We start from the raw sequence: 20,025 nt of genomic DNA, 5'->3' as shown, positions 1-20,025 counted from the left end.
TGTGCAAGTTCAGAGGGGGCCACAGGCAAGGTTAGAAAAGGACCAGCAGCAGGAGACTGGGGGCAGGGGAATGGTGGGTAAAAACAGGCATCAGCAAGGGGAGCTTGCGAACACGAGTGGGAAGCTAACCTGTCAGTGGGCACGCAAGAGTGAGAGGCAGCAAATGTCTTAACTTTGGTGCCAGTGGTCTTCATGCAAGGATGGGGAGGCGCTGGAGCCCATTAGCCTGCTCTCTTGAGAGGTGAGGAGGGCTGCCCAGGTTTCAGGAAGGGGAAACAGGGACCGCATTGCAGGGAGGGGCTGCCTTGGGGGGAGTCCCAATGTTGCTAAGTACGGTTAGATCAGCTCAGGGGTGGGGAAGGCTGGGAGCTGAGCTGGGTTAGGCTTCTGGGCTTCAGGAAAATGGGGAGACCCAGGGGGGCTGTGTGGAGCTCCGTCAGCCTAGATGTGCTCAGAGCAACCGCACAGGCCTTTGGCTGAAAAGCTGCATGAGGGGGAAAGGGTCTTGTCCCACACAGTGTCTGTCTCCTGGTTTCAGCAGAAACTTGGCCTCGCCCTCCTGCCCCTCAGGGAGCGGGAGACATTTGTGGATTCCAAGGCCACCATGAGCCTGGTTGCCCAGGTCTTCGAACACTGTAACTGGTTTCCATGTCTGAATTTTTTTTTTTAATGATTTTATTTATTTATTTGAGAGAGGAAGGAAAGAGAGAGAATGAGTATAGGCACAAAGGAGGGGCAGAAGGAGAGGGAGAAGCAGACTCCCCGCTGAGCAGGGAGCCCAACACAGGGCTCCATCCCAGGACCCCCAGATCACGACCCGAGAGCCAAAGGCGGGCACTTAACCCACGGAGCCACCCTGGCACCACCCCCGCCACCCCCTCATGGCTGCGGATTTAAGCCACACTTTTATACGGAGTTTAGTTTCCACTATGACCTATTCTCTTTTGAAACCAAATCTAGGGTAACGTGGCTTCCATTTCTTTTCAGGGTCACGTAAATCCAGGACTTCCGGTCTGTGGCGGAAATGCTTCGGCGGCGCCAGCGTTCTATTCTTCCGGGAGCACGGCCGTCGTCGTCTTCAAGGCCGAGGTCCTCAGCGCAGACTCCGGCGTGCGTTTCACCTATCAGATTGCAGGTGAGCCCCGAAGCCCCCACGGCCGCCATTCCCGCTAGAACCCGCTCCCGTGCGTGCGTGCGGGTCCGGTGACATGAACCACACCCGCAGCCAGAATTTTAACTAGAAGCCCGGGTCCCCTTCAGCGGGTTCCTCAAGCTGGTTTCTGAGGTAAAGCGAATGATGCTAACTGCAGCGGTCAGAGTGCCGGCATAGTCTTCGAAGTTCATGGAGTTAATTTAAGTTCATACCCGTTGTTTTATTAATTATCCACCTGACTGCTTAGGGAACTCATTGTAGGAAGTTATTAAAAGCCAAGAAGTTCTAAAAGGGCAATTTGAGTTATTATATATATATATATATATATATATTTTTTTTTTTTTAAGATTATTTATTTATTTGACAGATTACAAGTAGGCAGAGAGGCAGGTAGAGAGAGAGAGAGGGGAAGCAGGCGCTCCGCCGAGCAGAGAGCCCGATGCGGGGCTCGATCCCAGGACCCTGAGACCATGACCTGAGCCAAAGGCAGACGCTTAACCCACGGAGCCACCCAGGCGCCCCCGAAAGGGTAATTTGATTATGATCATGGCTAAGAAGTTTATTTCCAGAGGACGTTATTTGATGTTCATTTCCAGCTTGATTGAAACCAAAGCTGCCGTTGATTAAAACAGATGAATAGAAGTATTTTGGGTGGTTTTTACCTATTTTTACCCAAAATGATAAAGAACAACAACTTACCGATTTTATCAGAACAAGCAGTCCCTCTGAGGATGTAAATGGAACTCCTCAGACAAAAGTCTGTCTTGGATGCAGAGACTTTGTGCCTGCAAATGACTGGACATCAGCCCACTCCACTGCAGTGTGACTGGAACAGTACAGAGGATGCTGGAACATCCTTCTTCAAAGGAGGAGGCTCACGTTTCAGATTTCCATGGGGATGTTATGTTAGGGTAGGGAGACGCTGCATTACATTTGCTCTCTGCCATACCTTGCTTCCTCTGACCTCACTTATCTCAAAGGAAAGTGAAAGGGCTGGATTAGCTTTTTTCTGTAGTTTGTTCAAATTTAATCATCTTTCTGAATTCTTCCTGTCAGGTTGAAAGAGCATGAAATATCGGGAGGCATACATTAATTGTGAATTTTTTTTTTTCTCCAAGGTTGCAGCAGAGACTATAACAAGGCTTTCGGCCATCTGAAGAGCCCTGGATGGCCACATAATTACGACAATAACTTGGATTGCACAGTTACCCTCACAGCCCCCCAGAACCACACTATTTCCCTCTTCTTTCATTCGTTTGGTATCGAGGACTCCAATGAATGCACACATGATTTCTTGGAGGTAACATACATTTGGTTATCATATAAGTGAGCTATTTAAGGGGCGCCTGGTTTGTTCAGTCTGAGCAACTGCCTTTGGCTCAGGTCATGGTCCCAGGGTCCTGGGATCGAGCCCAGCATTGACACCCTGCTGAGTGGGGAGTCTGCTTCTCCCTCTCCCCGTGCCTCTTTCCCCAGCTTCCCCCTAACTCTATCTCTCTCTCTCAAATAAATAAATAAATAAAATCTTTAAAAAATAAATAACTTATTATTTGGGGGGGGCAAGCTCAAGCACGGAGAGGAGCAGTCAGAGAGAGAGGGAGAAGCAGGCTCCCTGATGAGCAAGGAGCCTGATATGGGACTTGATCCCAGGACCCTGGGATCATGACCTGAGCCAAAGGCAGACACTTAACTGACTGAGTCACCCAGGTGCCCCAGTAAATGAACTATTTAACATATGGATTGCTGAGGATTTTTCACCTTTGTCTCTGCCACTTCTAATCATTGATCCCTTTTTTGTTCATAATTTGATCATTATTCTTTCATGCCATAAATATGTACCAAGCATCTTACGGGTCCAGGCACCGGAAATGAATAAGGAGCAAGATATAGTCAGGGCCCCCAGAAAGCTCACAGTCCATAGGAAAGATAGGAAATAGGTCACATACAACAGAATCAGCATGGTTAGGAGCACCTAATTCAGCCTGGGGACAGAGAAGTATCCTGAAGGAGGTGATGTGTGGGTTCAGAGGGAACCATCCAGTGTCCGGAAGAAGCAGAACCAAGCTCCAGGAGCGCTTGCCTCTCTGTAAGTCCCCAGCCCCACCACAAGAGGGCCCGCTGCGTCCTTCCCACTCTGCCCAACCTACAGTGTTGAAGAGAACCTTATATTGTTGTTCACAGGGGGAGGCTGTTGTGAATGAGCCCATAACTGAGGCAGTCACTGTGTGGAGCGCAATGCCTACATTTTGCCATGAAAACCCCAGAGCTCACTTGCATGTCCTTTGCAAACTCTTTTGGATGTATTCATTCTTAGGCAGTAAACTGTGATGTCGCTGAAGACTTGGATATCCAAAGACGCTTAATTCCTCTGTGGATGGAATTTGAATGTAAACCTTCCCAGAGGTGCTCTGAATGGGCTTTGTCTCACGTACACAAGAGTCTTCAGTACAGTTTCCACACGGTTTCCTCCTATACATCTGTTCGCTTGTCTTAATATCCTGGGGAGCTCACCCCTACAGAAATCCTTTGTTAACGAGTATCCTTAATCCATAGTGTAGTGAGTACTTGAAGGAAGCTTGAATCTTTTCTCATGGCAGACCCATGCCGTGGTAGGGAGTGGAGAGGGATGGATGTAGCAGGGCGGAAAGGAGGAGACGAAGATGAGACTGTTTGTGTCAGTCAGGGCATGGGACTCAGGCCTTCGTGCCTCACCCTTATGTGAAATGGAAAGCAGAAGCCAGAGGAGGAGATACAGAGAAAGGACAGAACAATCCCACCCGTTCGGAATCTCATCACAGCCACCCTTGGTTCCAGCCTGGGCTGAGCGGTGGTGACGGGCGTTATTTCCCTCTGGATGCTGGCACGCGCAGGCTAGCACTCCAGCGCTGAGGTGGGAGCCCCACCTCCCAGCCGTCCTTCCTATTCCACAGACGTTGGTTTTGAAAACCCTATAAGCAAAGAAAGGAAACCGTAAGTCGGGCCGGTAAAGTACAGCCGCTTTTGGTGGAAAGACTGGGGCGGTTTATTGGCAGCCTTATGCGCCACACTCACCATTCCATTCACATTAATTGTGCCCGGAACAGAAATTTCTTGGCGAGGTCTGTGACCGGATTATGACCACACAAAAGCAAAGTTCTGGATCCCACCTGGAATCTGCATGTGTTTTAGTGCCTTCACCTCTTCAGGGCCCTCTACTGGCTCAGAGATGTTTATTGCTCTCGTTGTCCCATTCTTCCTGTGCAGAGGAAAATGGAGAGGATGCTAGTTGGAAATGACACCCCACTTCTCTCAGAGCAGAGCTTTCTGAAATGGGACGCAGAGGAAAGAGACCCAAAGTTAAGATAGAGTGGGAGTGGGTCTGGCTCTCCAGCGTTCCTGAATATGGCAGCCGTGTCTGTCTGCGGCTGGTTCACTGGCTGCTCCATGCACCGCAAGGCCACTTCAAAGAATAATCCAAAATGCACCAGAAAGACACTATCATCTCCCACTGCCGCTCCATCAGCTAAAAAGATCTCACTCTCTGTCAACACCATCCAATAAGACCAGCCATGGCGCTTCTGAAGAACCTCCATGACTGAAGACAACAGCACTTAACTAAATGTTAGATGATGAAAATATAGAGGAATGGAGGAACTTCCAAGAATTTGAATACATGTGTCATTGAAACCACCGTTCATACATGCTGAGCTGGTTCTATCTCTGTGATGCCTGGATAACATTTCTTCAGTACTCCTCAGGAGTCCTCCTCAGAGTTGGACGGCTGAGAAGGCGCAGAAGGAGCTCTGAGGACAGAGGTGGTTGAGTTCCCTGTGGTTACCTGTACTTACCCACTGACTCATTTCCTGTTTTCACATGCATCTACTCTAAGCAGTGAATTTAAAAAAAAAAAAAATCTATTCAGCTTCAGGCTATGTTTTTAAAATTACCTAACAGTCAGATTTTATAGATTTATTGAATTGTGTCCTTTTCCTGTCCCAAAATTCCTTTGGTTTTGAGCTTTATTATACTTCGTACGTTGCTTTTTTTCTTTCATAGCCCCTTCATAGCCAAGCAGTTTTTAGAGGGAAAAAAACCAGACACACGGTATAAGCATAACAGAAGTGACTGGAAATGGAGCAGGCAATATCCCTCTCCAATCTTTTTGAAATTCACAGATATTTCTGAATTCAAATGCAAATGGTTTTTGATCTACATACTGGATGTTTCTCTCCTTTGCAAGAGAACATGACTTCTGGGTGTGTTTTCATTCTTAAGAAGACAGAGATTTTCCAAAGGAGGTTGTCATTCACATTGTCTCCTGTGTCAATGGGAAATAATGAAAAATCAGAGAAGAAAGGAGAATATGCTTAGGTATAGTCATTAATGGCTCACTTTTCCAGGTCAGAAATGGAAGTGATAGCAGTTCACCATTACTTGGCACGTACTGTGGAGCTCTGCTGCCAAACCCCATCTTCTCTCAGAACCATGAACTATATCTACGGTTTAAGAGTGACAGTGCGACTTCCAGCCACGGGTATGAAATTCTCTGGACCTCGTCACCCTCTGGTAAGACACTTGCCCTTTGTAAAGGAAATTGATGTAGGTGAGAAAAACATAGGGGGTCTAATAAGAAAAGATAATTTAAAGTGACTGTACCGGGACACCTGGGTGGTTAAACATCTGCCTTCAGCTCAGGTCATGATCCCAGGGTCCTGCCACTGAGCCCTGCATCAGGTTCCCTCCTCAGCAGGGAGCCTGCTTCTCCCTCTGCCTGATGCTCACCCTGCTTGTGCTCTCTCTCTCTCTCTGACAAATTTTTTTTAAAAAGTGACCTTAGCTTCTTAGCCATCTGTATATTGATTTTTTTTTCCAACAAATATAGAGATTTTTAACAATGAAAGTACAGATATCCTTTTTAATTCTATTCTCACTCCTCATTTTTACATACGTATGTAGGACACGTTTCTATATGTATCTATAGACACATATAGATAAACATATCTAGTAATATGTAGAAATATTGGCGTGCATGTATATATACACATAGAGCATAGATTAGATACAGATTTTAAAATTTTTTGTAATTTCTGATTTTGCCGTCTTTTTAAGTTTTGATTTGATCATCAAGGTAGTTCTCTGAGAATTCAGAAAAGCCCACATGTGTACCAAAAGCCAAGTTACTAATGCATACTTGGGTATAAATAAGCAGCTTCTCCCCTTGCAGCACCTGTCATTTCTTGGCAGTCCTGGAGGTTAATTGCTTTTTTCAGGGCAGTAAGTAACTTCCTGCATGCTTGGTTGGTAGTTTATCAAATAACTGAAGGAAACTTAAGTCATGTCAATATATTTAACTCAAGAGAGGAGGAATATCTTTATGAGATGTCCCACTTAGGTGTTTAGAAATATATAAAAACTTTCCAAATAAGAATGACAAAAATGATGTATTTTCAGTAGACTAAGGGACAAGAAATAATTTAAATCTTGGCAGCTAAAGGTGCTTGAAGATGATCTCCAATGCCCTCATTTTGCAGAGGAGGAAATAAAGCACGAGGTTAATGGGTTTTCCAGAAAGCATGGCTAGATTGTGGTAGAAGCAGGACCACACCTCCAGGGGTCAGACACCCAGCTCAGCGCCTCTTAATCCTGCTGTTCTGTGCGGTTTCTTCCTGCACAACAGTATATCTGGGTTCCCAGGGTCTCTGGTCTAAACTATGACAGTGTTCATACACAAATTAACACTAATACTCACAGAGCTCTGGCTCTGAGCATGTCAATCTTGGTATTGTCTGCCACAAGCTCGGGAAAGTCACTTACACAATAATTCTTGTCAAAACCTACAATGCCACACTCTTTGGGTTCGGCCCTGGAATTTAACTTAAAAAAAAAAAGATTTTATTTATTTATATGACATATAGAGATCACAAGTAGGCAGAGAGAGGCAGGCAGAGAGAGAGAGAGGGGTAAGCAGTCTCCCCACCAAGCAGAGAGCCCGATGTGGGGCTTGATCCCAGGACCCCAGTACCTGAGCCAAAGGCAGAGGCTTAACCCACTGAGCCACCCAGGTGCCCTGGAATTTCACTTTTAACTTTACTTCACTCCCATCATCATCATCAACTGAGGGTATAGGGAGAGCCCTACACGGTCAAAAGTACACAACAACATTAATTACTCTCTCCTTCAGCTACTTTATCAGGTTCTTTGTTTTCCCATTGTGTTCACAGCCCACTGTTTTCAAAGAAAGGTCCTGGAAGGAGTGGTCCCACTGTCCTGAGATACGAGGAACAGAACCTATGGTGGAGGGAGGGGGAATGGAGGGAGGAGGCGGTGGTGAGGGCGCGGGAGGGATGTAGCCCACAAAACGACAAGGAAAGGCTTTTCTGCCTTCTCTATTCTTCGCAAGGGTCTCAGCATTTTGGGAAAATAGTCACCATCTTATTGCCTCACAAGGGTATGGTATCCACATTTTGTTCAATCAAACATCCTGCGTTGTTTCCTTACAGGCTGTGGTGGAACGCTCTATGGGGACAATGGCTCCTTCACCAGCCCCGGCTATCCGGACACATACCCAAACAACACTCACTGCGAATGGGCCATCACTGCACCTGCTGGAAGACCTGTCACTGTCAGCTTTTACTTTATTAGCATTGATGATCCCGGAGACTGCATCCAGAACTACCTCATCCTCTACGATGGACCAGATGCTAATTCCCCATCCTCTGGACCATATTGTGGGGCAGTGAGTGAAACATTTTAAAATTTCCATTTATTATTTTTAAATAATAGCAGTGTACACTTTTAAAGGCAGACACATAGCACAAACCTTTTACAAATTTCAGCAGCTTCTGGATTTTCCTTTCTATTTGGGGAGCACGAGTGCCACCTAGTGAGCAGTGCGTGAAATTAATAGTACTAGGTCTCAGACCACCCCATCAGAAAGGCTTGTGCAGGTGTTCCCCGCCTACTCCCCGCACAGACTTCTGGTGCCGACTCACACCTGCTGACTCAGAATTTCTGGGACAGGAGCTGTTGTACGTTGTCTTTTAAAAACTCCATATGTGCTTTCAATGCGATGCCCAGGGTTGAATGCCTATACTGTTGTCCCTATGAAGCCAACTATGGACAATTTGGACACCTGGCTCCATTTCATCTACTTCTTGTTGAAAATTGCAGGAATTTTTGGAAAAAATTAAAAGGGAGGTGGAAGGTGGGTCTAGTGACTTAATTTGTTTTTTTAAAGTGCTCATGTCCTGGATCTTCCCTAAATTATCAAGTGAGGATTCTGACAGTGACTCAGTATTTCTTGTGTCTGCCCTCATCATCCACTCATTTTGTGTGAAAGCAGCTGCAGGGTTTTCCAGGAAGGGAAATGGGACTACTGCTGAGAGCATATCTGCTTCCTGCTGTTCTGCTCTTTACTTAGGCTTGCTAATTAACTGGACAGAAATCTAAAGAGTTGTTTGTTTTAATTGAGATATAATTGACATATAACATAATAGTTTCAGGTGTATAACATAAATTTGGGGGATTTTTTGTGAGGAGAACTTAAAAAATTTTTTTATTAACATATAATGTATTATTTGCCCCAGGAATACAGGTCTGTGATTCACCAGTCTTACATGATTCACAACACTCACCATAGCACATACCCCCCCCTGCAATGTCCATCACCTGCCACTCCATCAATCCCACCACCCCCACTAGCAACCCTCAGTTTGTTTCCTGAGATTAAGAGTCTCTTATGGTTTGTTTCCCTCTCCGGTTTCGTCTTATTTCATTTTTCCCTCCCTTCCCCTATGATCCTCTATCTTGTTTCTCAAATTCCTCATATCGGTGAGATCATACGATAATTGTCTTTCTCTGATTCACTTATTTCATTTAGCATAATAGTTCCATCCATGTCATTGCAAATGGCAAGATTTCATTTTTTGATGGCTGCATAATATTCCATGGTTTATATATACCACAACTTCTTTATCCATTCGTCTTTCGATGGACCTCTGTGTTCTTTCCACAGTTTGGCTATTGGGGACATCGCTGCTATAGACATTGGGGTGCATGTGCCCCTTTGGATTTACATTTGTGATGATGAGAACTTTAAGAAATCTACTTGCTCAGCAACTTTCAAATATACACTATAGTGTTACTAAATACATTCTCCTTGCTATACAGCACATCCCTAGGACTTAATTATAACTGGAAGTTTGTACCTTTTGGCAGACACCCTTTATCCATTTCAGCTACTCCCTCCTCTGGCCCCTAGCAGCCACCAGCCTGTTTTCTGTATCTGAGAGTTTGGCTTTGCTTCATTAGATTCCGCAAATAAGTGAGATCATGTAGTGTTTATCTTCCTCTCTTATTTCATTTAGCATAATGACTTCAAGGACCTTCCATGTTGACACAACCAGCAGGATTTCCTTCTGGATGGCTGGATGATACTCCTTTATTATTATATTATAATATTTTATATATCATATATCTATCCATTTGGATAGATAGCTTCTACATATTGGTTATCATAAATAATGCTGTAGTGAACATAGTGGTGCAGATATCTTTTCAAGTTGGCATTTTTGTTTTCTTTGGATAAATTCCCAGAAGTAGAATTTCTGGGTCATATGGAAGTCCCGTGTTTAACTTTTACCGGAACCTCCCTAATGTTTTCCACTTGTGGCTGCACCAATTTACTTTCCCGCCAACAAGCATGAGGGTTCCCTTTTCTCCACATCCTTACCAAGACTTGTTATTTTCTTGTATTTTTTATAATAGCCATTCTGACAGGTATGAAGGGATATTTCATTGTGGTTTTGACTTGGATTTTCTGACGGTTAGTAATGTTGAACATCTTCTCATGTACTTGTTGGCAATCTGTACATCTTCCTTGGAAAAACAGCCAGTCAGGTTCTTTGCCCATTTCTTAATTGGACTGTTTGTTATTGCTCCTGAGTTGTGTGAGTTCTTTATATATTTTAGACGTTTACACCTTATCGGATAAATATATTGCAAAATATTTTCTCCCATTCAGTATGTTGCCTTTCCATTTTGTCTATGATTTCCTTTGTTGTACAGGAACTTTTTAGTGTGATATAGTTCTTCTTGTTTATGTTTGCTTTTGTTGCCTTTGTTTTTGGTATCAAGTCCAAAAAGTCATTGCCAAAACCAACATCAAGGAGCTTACTGCCTGTGTGTTCTTCTAGGAGTTTCATGGTTTCAGGTCTTTACTCATTTTGAATTGATTTTTGTGTGTGGTTTAGTTTCATTCCCTTGTATGTGGATATCCATTTTTCATAGTGTCATTTATTAAAGACAGAAAGAATACAAAAATAAATCCTAAAAGGAGACTAGAGATGTTGACAGCAGGAAGTTGTACACTTTACTGATAGGACTGTTTTAGTTGCAAAAATAGGTATGTGTTCCGATCAGGAAAATTAAAGTTTCAGTAAGAAGTTGAACTGGAAATTCAATTTTTAATGAAAATTTCACTGAAATATAATATTCACAAATGATTCATCTTCTTTAAGTGTACATTCAGTAGTTTCTAGTAGATTCAGGGTTATGTAGTTCATACCACAATCAATTCTAGAACATTTCATTACCCGCAAAAGACACCTGTATCCACTAGTGGTGAATCCCCATTTTCCCTCTGTCGTCCTCCCCACCACCAATATTCTCTTGTAAGGGATCTCTATTCATTCTTAGCAGGTTCCTTCTAGAATAATAAGCAAGTTTAAGCAGGTTTACTGTAAATTCTATAAAGTTTCTTTGTGTAGTACTTTCTTACTAGGCTAACGTTTCCAGCAAAATGTTCAAATTTGTGAAATATATAATTTGTTACTCTTTTTTTTTCAATTTTAGGACACTAACATAGCTCACTTTATGGCTTCTTCGCATCGGGTCTTCGTAAAATTTCATGCAGAGTATGCGGTACAGCCATCAGCTTTCCGCTTAACCTGGGACAGCTAATGGGGCGATGTGGTGTGTTGGGCCCATTGGACATGACACTGGACAGACGTCAGGACAGAATCCTCATACAGCATTCCACCTGGCCACTGGAAATAACCTGAACTTTTTCTTTTCACCAAAGTATGTGTGGAATCAATGTCTGTTTATTGAAAAAAATATAGACTGTAGCTTCTTTAGTCTTGGCTGTGCATGTCATCCTCACTTCTAACGCTTTGAGCTGAACATCTTCTTAAAATTCCTTAAAGAACTGGAAATAGTGATGACATATGTGATGTCAGTTGTCAAAAGTTAATGACAAAATAGCATGCTTTTCCCTGTGAATGTCAAATCAGAGGTAATGAACATTCTTGAATGGTACGCAATGAATGTCGCATTAATTTTTAACTCATCAAAGTTTTGTCTTTCACTAGCAGATCTATGTAAGGTTTCAAGTTGAATTTTTACATTTGGATGAACAATACAAATCCTGCAGACCATGAACTCCAGGGCCGCACTGCCTGAATCGGCAGTCTCGCGCTTGTCATTCAGGGCTGCCTTAACTTCTCTGTGCTTTCGTTTCCACAAGTCCCACCACTGTCCACTCCTCGCTTCCTAACACAGTCTGTAGAGTCACAATGGCTTAGCCAAGCTTTTATAAAGTTTTCTGAGGCCTTTAACAAAGCAAGAGCATCTATATTAAATACACAAAGTTAAGTCTTAATAACAACATGGGACAAAGTGAAAGAAGCTGTGTGATGTGTTATTTCATGTTACTCGAATACTCGAGTGCCAGAAAAATTATTTCTGCACAGAGTACAGATCCACATAAATAAAATATTCCTACCTTTAAAAGTCCTGCCTCCTTAGGGCACCTGGGTGGCTCAGTCATTAAGCATCTGCCTTCAGCTCAGGTCATGATCCCAGGGTCCTGGGATCAGCCCTGTGTCAGGCTCCACACTCAGTGGGAGCCTGCTTCTCCCTTTCACTCTGTCCCTTCTCCCCACTCATGCTTGCTCTCTCTCTTTCTCTCTCTCAAATAAATAAATAAAGTATTAAAAGAATAAAATTCCTGCTTTCTGTAATTCTGTGTTATGGGTAGATATATCAACTTTGTAGCTGACTCCCTCTTGGAAAGAATGGTGAATGTGATGACAAGTCCCATCCAACCCCCAGGGGCCTGACAAGCCAGAGCAATGAACACAAACTCAGGATGAAATTTCATAGGCGGACATACAATATTTTGCTCTTTTGCCTGAAAATGAATCACAAAGGTACAGAAAATGGAGACAATTTGACAATAACATATGAAATTATAGGAATTTTCTCTGAAGGCAAGATTAATGTATGCAGCTGTCAAACAGTAAAAGAAGATTTGATCTCAGATTGTATTATTAGCATAATGGTATCAACAAGAGTCAATTTCAGTCAGAGAGATGTACTTTCCTAGAAGGCGTATTAGAATACCCAGGTATATATACCAATTTAAGAAAGCCGTCAATATTATAGTGCATTTTTGGAATTGGAAAACTTAAAACAGGAAAAAAAAGTAATTTTTCCCATTCTGAAGGTTGTCTTTTCAATGTATGGGTGTTTTCCTTTGCTGTGCAGAAGTTCTTTAGTGTAATGTGGTCTTACTTGTTTATTTTAGTTTTTGTTGCCTGTGCTTTTGGTGACTTATCCAAGAAATCATTGTTAAGGCTGATGTTAGGGACCTTTTCCCTTGTATTTTCTTCTGTTGTTTTTACAGTTTCAGTTCTTACATTTAAATCTTTGATCCACTTTGAGTTAATGTTTCTGAGTAGTATAGGATAGGGGTTAATTTCATTATTTTGCATGTGGCTATCCAGTTTTCCTAGTACCATTCATTGAAGAGACTGTCCTTTCCTTACTGTGTGTTTTTGGTACGCTTGTCAAAACTTAGTTGCCCATATGCATGGGTTTATATCTGGGCTATCTGTTCTGTTCAACTGATCTATGTGCCTATTTTTATGCCAATACCATGCTGTTTTGATTATAGTGGTTTTGTAATATAACTTCAACTCAGGAAGTGTGATGCCCCCAGCTTTGCTCTTTTTTATCAAAATTTCTTTGGCTATGTAGAATCTTTTCTGGGTCCAAACTAATTTGGGGATTGATTTTGTATTTTTAAGAAAAATGCCATTGGACTTTTTATTGGGATTGCTTTGAATCTATAGATTGCATATCCATTTTCACAATATTAATTCTTCCAATCCAAGAACCTGTGATATCTTTCCATCTATTTGTGTCTTCTTCAATCTTTTTTATCAGTGTCTTACAGTTTTCAGTTGGTTAGATTTATTCCTAGGTATTTTTATTGTTTTTGATACAATTATAATGGTTTTAATTTCTCTTTCAGATAGTTCATGGTTAGTTAATAGAAATTCAGCTGATTTCTATATGTTGATTTTGTATCCTGCTACTTTACCGAATTCATTTATTAGTTCTAACAGTTTTTTTTTTCTCTTTCTTAGTGGAATCTTTAGAGTTTTTTACATATAAGGTCATGTCATCTCTCACTAATAAGACCCAATTCATTTCCTCTGGTTCTGCTTTAATTTAATCCACTCATTTATATATGTGTATTGAACATTTCCAATGTGGCATGTGGTAAGCACACCAAGGATAAAGTGGTGGACGTGACAGCCATATATCAACTGATGTCTTTCTCCTTAAAAAAAAATCCATTTCCTAGGGCCATCGTGTCTGGTTTCCGAGGCAAAATTCTCAATTTCCTTATCTGATGAAATTTATATTAAGCTAGCTTCTCCAATCTAATGGCTAAGTGATAATGTCCTTGCTCCCAAACAGCATCATCAGGAACTCTGTTCTGAGTGATCACCCCTGTGCAGAGCTAACAATCAGCTAGTTCACATTGGTACAGATGTCCTGGTCATTCAGTATTGACATACACCAAAATGCTGCTTTCAGGCCATAAGTGGAATCCAGAAAGCTATAATGTAAAATGAATGTGTTGAGGGGTGGGTGAGGGGAAGTCTTACTTGAAAGTTAACGGAAAATGATATTCCACATGGGTCTGAAGGAATACAAAGAAGCACAAATGTAAAGGAAGTTACTCCTTTTCACCGCTGATCACATTCTGAGCTGAGAAAGTCTCATGGTCACCTTCTAAGCCCATCCCACTTCAGGTGAACATGGGAACTTTAGACACTGATTCGAGAAGAGTCGGGTGGAGACAAACTCCAACACCATCTTGTTCCTCCAGCCTCTGCATGATCTGGCAACCAAAGGGCTAATGCTTGCTACTTGGTTCAGTTCCCTTGGGAGTACCTATCCCCAGCTGCTCATAGTCTGGGAATCCAGGACTGGGGACAGCCAGGCTTCCATCTACCTGACCTCTCTCTCCTCTGATTCTGTCTCCTTAAACAACTGGACCATAGCAGGAACAACAAATCTCATCCTTTTAGTCTTGAAGGGTTAGTATAGCCATTACTGGCCAGAGTAATGGCTTTGGGATATACCCTTAGGATAGCTCAGCCAGAGGCCACCATAGGCTCTCTCTGAACCCATGGAATATTAGGTACTCCAGACATTCTTCTGAAGAATGTCCTAGGGCATGGTTGGGGCCAATGACAGTTTGGCCCTAGAAGGTGCCGGGGATATAGGTTCTAGTTGTTATAATTTTCTATTTCATTTCAACTCCATTTAATGGACAGAATTTTTAAAAAATCTGCCACCTACTTACCAAGGAAATTCTAATGATTTAATTGTATTAAGAAAAATTAGAACTAATATCTATATAAGATCTACCATATGTCAGGTGTCATTCTCATATATCACTCACTGAAATAGAATACTAAGAACCATCACCCCCACGAGGTATGGAAACTTATATAAAACTTAGTGACAGAGCTCTGATTCTAACCTTGACAACCACCCAAAAGTGTGCCTTCCATTCAGCCTGAAGGATGAGGTATGAACTTATGAAATATGACTTTTCAAATTTGACAACTTATTATTGTAAACTATTTTCATAGACCTATCAAAGTTATTTAAAAAGACTGACACCTGCCATAAGACCTAGAAAAATGTTTTAATATAATTGCTGTCAGTTTAGTAAAAACTTAGAGATAAAACAACAGGATCAAAAATAATGTTAATGGAAAAAGACTTTTTATTATTGGTATTACCACAGAGCACCCCATGACTATCAATTTAAAGAGGAAAATTATTGGAAGAAAAATGATGACTATTGGATATTTGATGAAAAATTTGCTTTTCAAATTTCATTTCAGTAACTAACTGTAAATTTATATACAGCTTGGGGAATAAGAAGGCATTTTTAAAATTAATGATACATGCAATTTATGTAAATTTACTTAACTTACTTTAATTGTCATAACCTGGTATGTCTTGTGTAGACCAGGCCTCTTCCATACTCTTTGATTGGCCCACTCTGTGGGCTGGGGCTGGGAATAGTACATTTCTGCTAACGGGAAGCATTACAGCAGAGACTGTACATAAGCACAGAGCCCTTGGCAGTGAAGCTGTGGAAGCGATTTAAGCTCTAGTAAATATTAACTTTTGCATGCAGGACTGGCTGCATAATTTGCAGGGCCCAGAGCAAAAGGAAAATTCATGGCCCCTTGTTCCAAATTTATTAAACATTTCAAGATGGTGACAGCAGAGTATTAAGCCAAGCACTCAGCCCTGTTAAGCATGGAATTTGTGTTACTGCACAGGTCACATACTCAGGAAGTTGGCCCCGTTTCTATGTTATAAAAGTCCAGAACTTAAGGACACATTTTATTAATAATTGTACTGGCAACAGTGAAGTGATCAAGAGGAGAATGATAAATGAAAATAAATTTCTGGAAAACAGGAAGTGAATAAAAGCATGCTGACAAATGAAACAGGAGTGGGGGTTGGGGGAGGGGAGAAATTGCAGCCCAACACAATTTCAAGAAAGATATGCAGCAGAATTGGGAATGGACTTTCCAGGCATTATCTGGATCTGGGGCTGGCAGGTGCAGTGTGAGGAGATGAGACCCAAAATCCAAGAACTGTATTAGTTGGTGCTTGCAATTGGTGAATGGCAAAAGTAGCCTAGCAACTCCAAGCAGGCATAAAACTGGGATCTCATCTCCAAAGAAATTTAACCAATAGCCCAAGGAAAACTGATGCTATTAATGCTATTAAAATTTAAAGAAGTTTTGGAAGATAACATCGATATATCTCCCGAAACATTCAGAGTATAAATACGTGAGGGGGAAAATGATAACTATAAGAAATTGTTTAAGGAGGCTGCCATCTGCCTAACAGATTTCCTGAACATGCTAAATCAGAGAAAATGGAAGTAAAGAAATTTCAAAGAAATACCAGAAACAATTTCCAGAGAGGAAGTGAGAAATGAATCTTCCGCTGAAAAAGGGCCAAATGGGTGCTAAACGGATTAAATTTAAAAAGACCCCCCAACTGGAGATATTATGGTGATATTTCAGAACATGGTAAATAATTAAAAGATGACAAATGCTTCACAAGGGAAAACAACAGTTCTCTGCAAAGACCTGAGGCGATGACACATTTCTGGGCATCAACATTGGAAGTACAGGTCAGTGGAACTATGCCTTTGAGATGGAAAAGAAACTGATATCGAACCTAAAATTCCATGCTAGGCAAATTCTAAAGGTGTGGGCAAAATAAGGACATTATTAAATATACAGCTACTCAAAATTTGTGCCTCCTGTACCCAGTTTTAGAGAGGTTTACTTGAGCGATAGTCCAACAAGATGTATACAAGAAAGGTCAGTTTAAACGAAGGAACCACGTGAAAGAAACCACACATCACCTCTCAGCTGGAAGAGCAGAAATAATTAGTGTAAGAGCAGAAAATTAGTAAGTTCTTAAAGTCTTCAAGAAGAATTCATTGATGGGGCGCCTGGGGAACTCGGTGGGCTAAGCAGATGCCTTCAGCTCCGGTCAGGATCTCAGGGTCCTGGGATCCAGCCTCCAGGCTGGCTCCCTACTCAGTGGGGAGTCGGCTTCTCCCTTTGCCTCTCCCCCATGCTTGTGCATGCTCTCTCTCAAATAAGTCAATAAAATCTTTAAAAAAGTAATTCATTGAATTTAAAGCAACATAGAAGAATGAAAAGCTGTATGTTCTTAGAGTTAAGGTAAAGAAGGTACAGGAGGATAAAGGAAAGTTAGAAAGTCTAGTGGAAGAAAAAAACAACAAGAATTGTACAAAAAATTAATCACTCAATAGAAAGAAAACTAAAATATGGCATAATTTTGAGTGCAGTGATATGAGAAAAGAGAAGCCTTTTATCTGTGGGTATTCCCCTTCTTGGGACACAGAGGTCCACGACTCCCAGCTGGGTGCCGGGAGTACAGACTATGCAGTTCTTGTATTCGAGAAGCTCATGATGCAGCGAGAGGCACGACTGTACGGACCGGACTCAGGATAGCGACTTCTGAACACTGAACCACAATTAAAGAAGCAGCACACAGAGGCAACGTCTCCCTTTCCCAGCTCCCAAGTTCAGCTCCAACCCGCTCACGCCGCTGCCCCGTCCCAAACTTTCCCGCTTCCGCCCACAACTCTCCGCGCTTCGGCCCATGAACTGAGCCTGCGCGAACAGTAGTGCGCTTGCGCCAAGCCCAGTCCTCTCCCAATGGCAAACGCGAGCGCATTTCAGGGGGATGCCCAAACCTCGGGGGGGCGGAGTCTCGAAGGCACATGCCGGACCTGATTGGTCGGCCGCGGGTACACATTACTTTGTGGGCGGAGCCTCACCCTAGAGCCACGTCTTGCGAACTGTTCTCCTAATTTGGGAAGGGTCAGGCGCCAGCAGGGCGTGGAGCCGAGAGCCGCAGGGTGTGCGCCTGCGCCGAGCTCCGGGATAGGGCGTGTTCCTCGTTCCGGTCCGCGTTTTGCACTGACCGAGTGCACCTCCTGCTACTGAGGTGTGCCCTGCGGAAGCCAGCGCTTCCCTCGCCCAACCTGTTAGGCGCTGCCCTCCGCGGTGAGTGTGTGTGGCATCGCACTTGGGTTCGCCTCTCTGCGCGCCCCCGTTGTGGTGTCGGGCGCCACCCACTCCCCTGCCCCGCCCCGCCGTCCCTCCCCCTTTCCCTGCCTCCGGACGCTGCCCGCCGATGCCCACCCTCCAAGGCTGGGGTAAAACTGGACACTGCCAGCGCGGGGCGTCTCCCCTTTCTATCCCTGCACACCCCTGGCCGTCGCCCACGTGCTTTGTTGTTGTCGTTTGGTACAGAACATGTCCAAGTCTTTGAAAAAGTTGGTGGAGGAGAGCCGGGAGAAGAACCAGCCGGAAGTGGACATGAGTGACCGGGGCATCTCCAGCATGCTGGATGTCAACGGCTTGTGTAAGTTCTGGGGCTGGGCCTTCCCCTTGCAGCGCATGGAGGGTTTATAAATTTTCCAAGTAGCTGCCGGCTGTGCTATGGGAGGTTATAATGATTTACATCCCTCGCCCGGCTTGTAAGCATCGCCGGTCTAGAGAGAGAGAGAGAGCGCGAGCGAGAGCAAGCTTAGCTCAGAAAGTTTGCAGTTAGGGTATGTTCCATCTCCACTGGAAGACGAACCTGAATGTCCAGGGTCTGAATCACACAGACAGTTGTTACTGGACCTCACTGTTGTCTGTGCAAGTTGTTGGCATTTGAGTGGTTTCCCCACATAGTTTACTGAATACCCACTTTATTTGAAACTGAAAATCACTTTTGAATCATGCTTCCTTTCTCCTAATACAGTCTTCGACCCTTGAACAATTGCCACACAAAAGTTCTGTGATAACTTCTTAATGCCTGGAGTATGTTAAACCTTTCTTGACTTCTTACCCTTTTCTGTCCCTTTTACCTCTCAGCTAAGTCGTTTACCTCCTCCTTGTACTACTGTGATGTCTCCCTAACTTGGCCTCTTACCTCTGGTGTTGCTGACCCTGTGGTTTATTCACTGCATTGCTTTCTAGTGTTACTTTTCTGCAACGTGTCTTACCGTGTAACTCTCTCCTTTAAAGCAGAAATTGCAGCTTAGATATTTTTTGGGGCCAGGTGAGGATGGTCATGAACTTCACAATAGGTATCCTGTCAGAAGAGGGACAGCTGCTACTCCTGCATCTCAAGTCCAAACAATTGTTACCACCTGGGGTTGGCCTCGTGTTGCCATAGTTATTGTTGTTAAGAAGCCAGGAATCCAGATTTTGATAAGAAATTTCCCAAGGTTTAGACATTGGCAACTAATTCCAATTATTGAAACATACTTCATGGGAGAAATAAAACACTTCTTCAGGCCGAATGTGGCTTCAGTTTGGACCTTCTCCCTTAAGCCCTTCTGGTTGTTCATTACCAACAGTAGCGCCCCAAGTTCTTTGGTGTGACATGCAGAGCCTTTCGGAATCTGACCAAAACCTACCTTATCCCTTCCATGCCTTTGTGGTCCCCGCCATACTGAACGGACTGCCTTGAACCTTGAACCAGGACATACTGTTTTAGGTCCTCGTGCCATGGCAGTATTGTTTGCTTCCTCTCCTCTTCCCCTGCCAAGATCCTCTCACTTACCTGTCAGAAGTCAGCCCAGACGCCGTGGCCTGTGTTAGTGTCAAGTGACAGTCATTCTCTCCGCTGTGAAGTTGGATTTGTCTTCATGGCTCTTGTTACATGGGATTGCGATGATTGTGATGTGTTCTTGATCTAGAAGTCTCTCATCCACATTGGAGTATGGGGGGAATATTACTGTGCATCCCTCATATTTGCCTTCTTTCTAGTGTCTGGAACACAGTAAGTGCTCCGAAATGTTGGATGGATGAAGGAGAGCCTGATGGATTAGGCCTGAGGTTTAAGGAGATCCAGACCAGGACGTGACATTAGAGAAGGAGGGGAGATGTACGGGAGACTCTAAAAGATGATGCTTTGCTCGTTAGGCATGGAGAGAGCAGAGTCACATTTACTGTGAACCC

General features: G+C 43.2%; 2 protein-coding genes across 5 annotated transcripts in view; both read left to right on the top strand.

The window, feature by feature from the left end:
• Positions 1–11,939, top strand: part of CUBN (cubilin) — a 271,085-nt gene extending 259,146 nt beyond the window's left edge. The window contains exons 63-67 of the mRNA XM_032349505.1: positions 988–1,135; positions 2,272–2,453; positions 5,533–5,698; positions 7,633–7,868; positions 10,985–11,939. Coding sequence (XP_032205396.1) covers positions 988–1,135; positions 2,272–2,453; positions 5,533–5,698; positions 7,633–7,868; positions 10,985–11,092 — 840 coding nt within the window. The 3' untranslated portion in view covers positions 11,093–11,939. The remainder of the gene's footprint in view (positions 1–987; positions 1,136–2,271; positions 2,454–5,532; positions 5,699–7,632; positions 7,869–10,984) is intronic.
• A 5,938-nt stretch (positions 11,940–17,877) lies between these two features.
• RSU1 (Ras suppressor protein 1) overlaps positions 17,878–20,025 on the top strand; it is a 192,789-nt gene continuing 190,641 nt past the window's right edge. For 2 of the 4 annotated variants that reach the window (XM_032349509.1, XM_032349508.1), the window contains exons 1-2: positions 17,879–18,075; positions 18,325–18,436. In XM_032349509.1, the coding sequence (XP_032205400.1) occupies positions 18,328–18,436 (109 nt within the window). In that variant the 5' untranslated portion in view covers positions 17,879–18,075; positions 18,325–18,327. Of the gene's footprint in view, positions 18,076–18,324; positions 18,437–20,025 lie in introns of all 4 variants that reach the window. The other 2 variants (XM_032349510.1, XM_032349507.1) reach the window with 2 other exon arrangements.

Source organism: Mustela erminea, chromosome 6 (genome assembly GCF_009829155.1).
Source record: "Mustela erminea isolate mMusErm1 chromosome 6, mMusErm1.Pri, whole genome shotgun sequence".
NCBI lineage: Eukaryota > Metazoa > Chordata > Mammalia > Carnivora > Mustelidae > Mustela > Mustela erminea.
The sequence above is the reverse complement of the archived record's forward strand: the minus strand, read 5'-3'. Positions and strand labels throughout refer to the sequence as shown.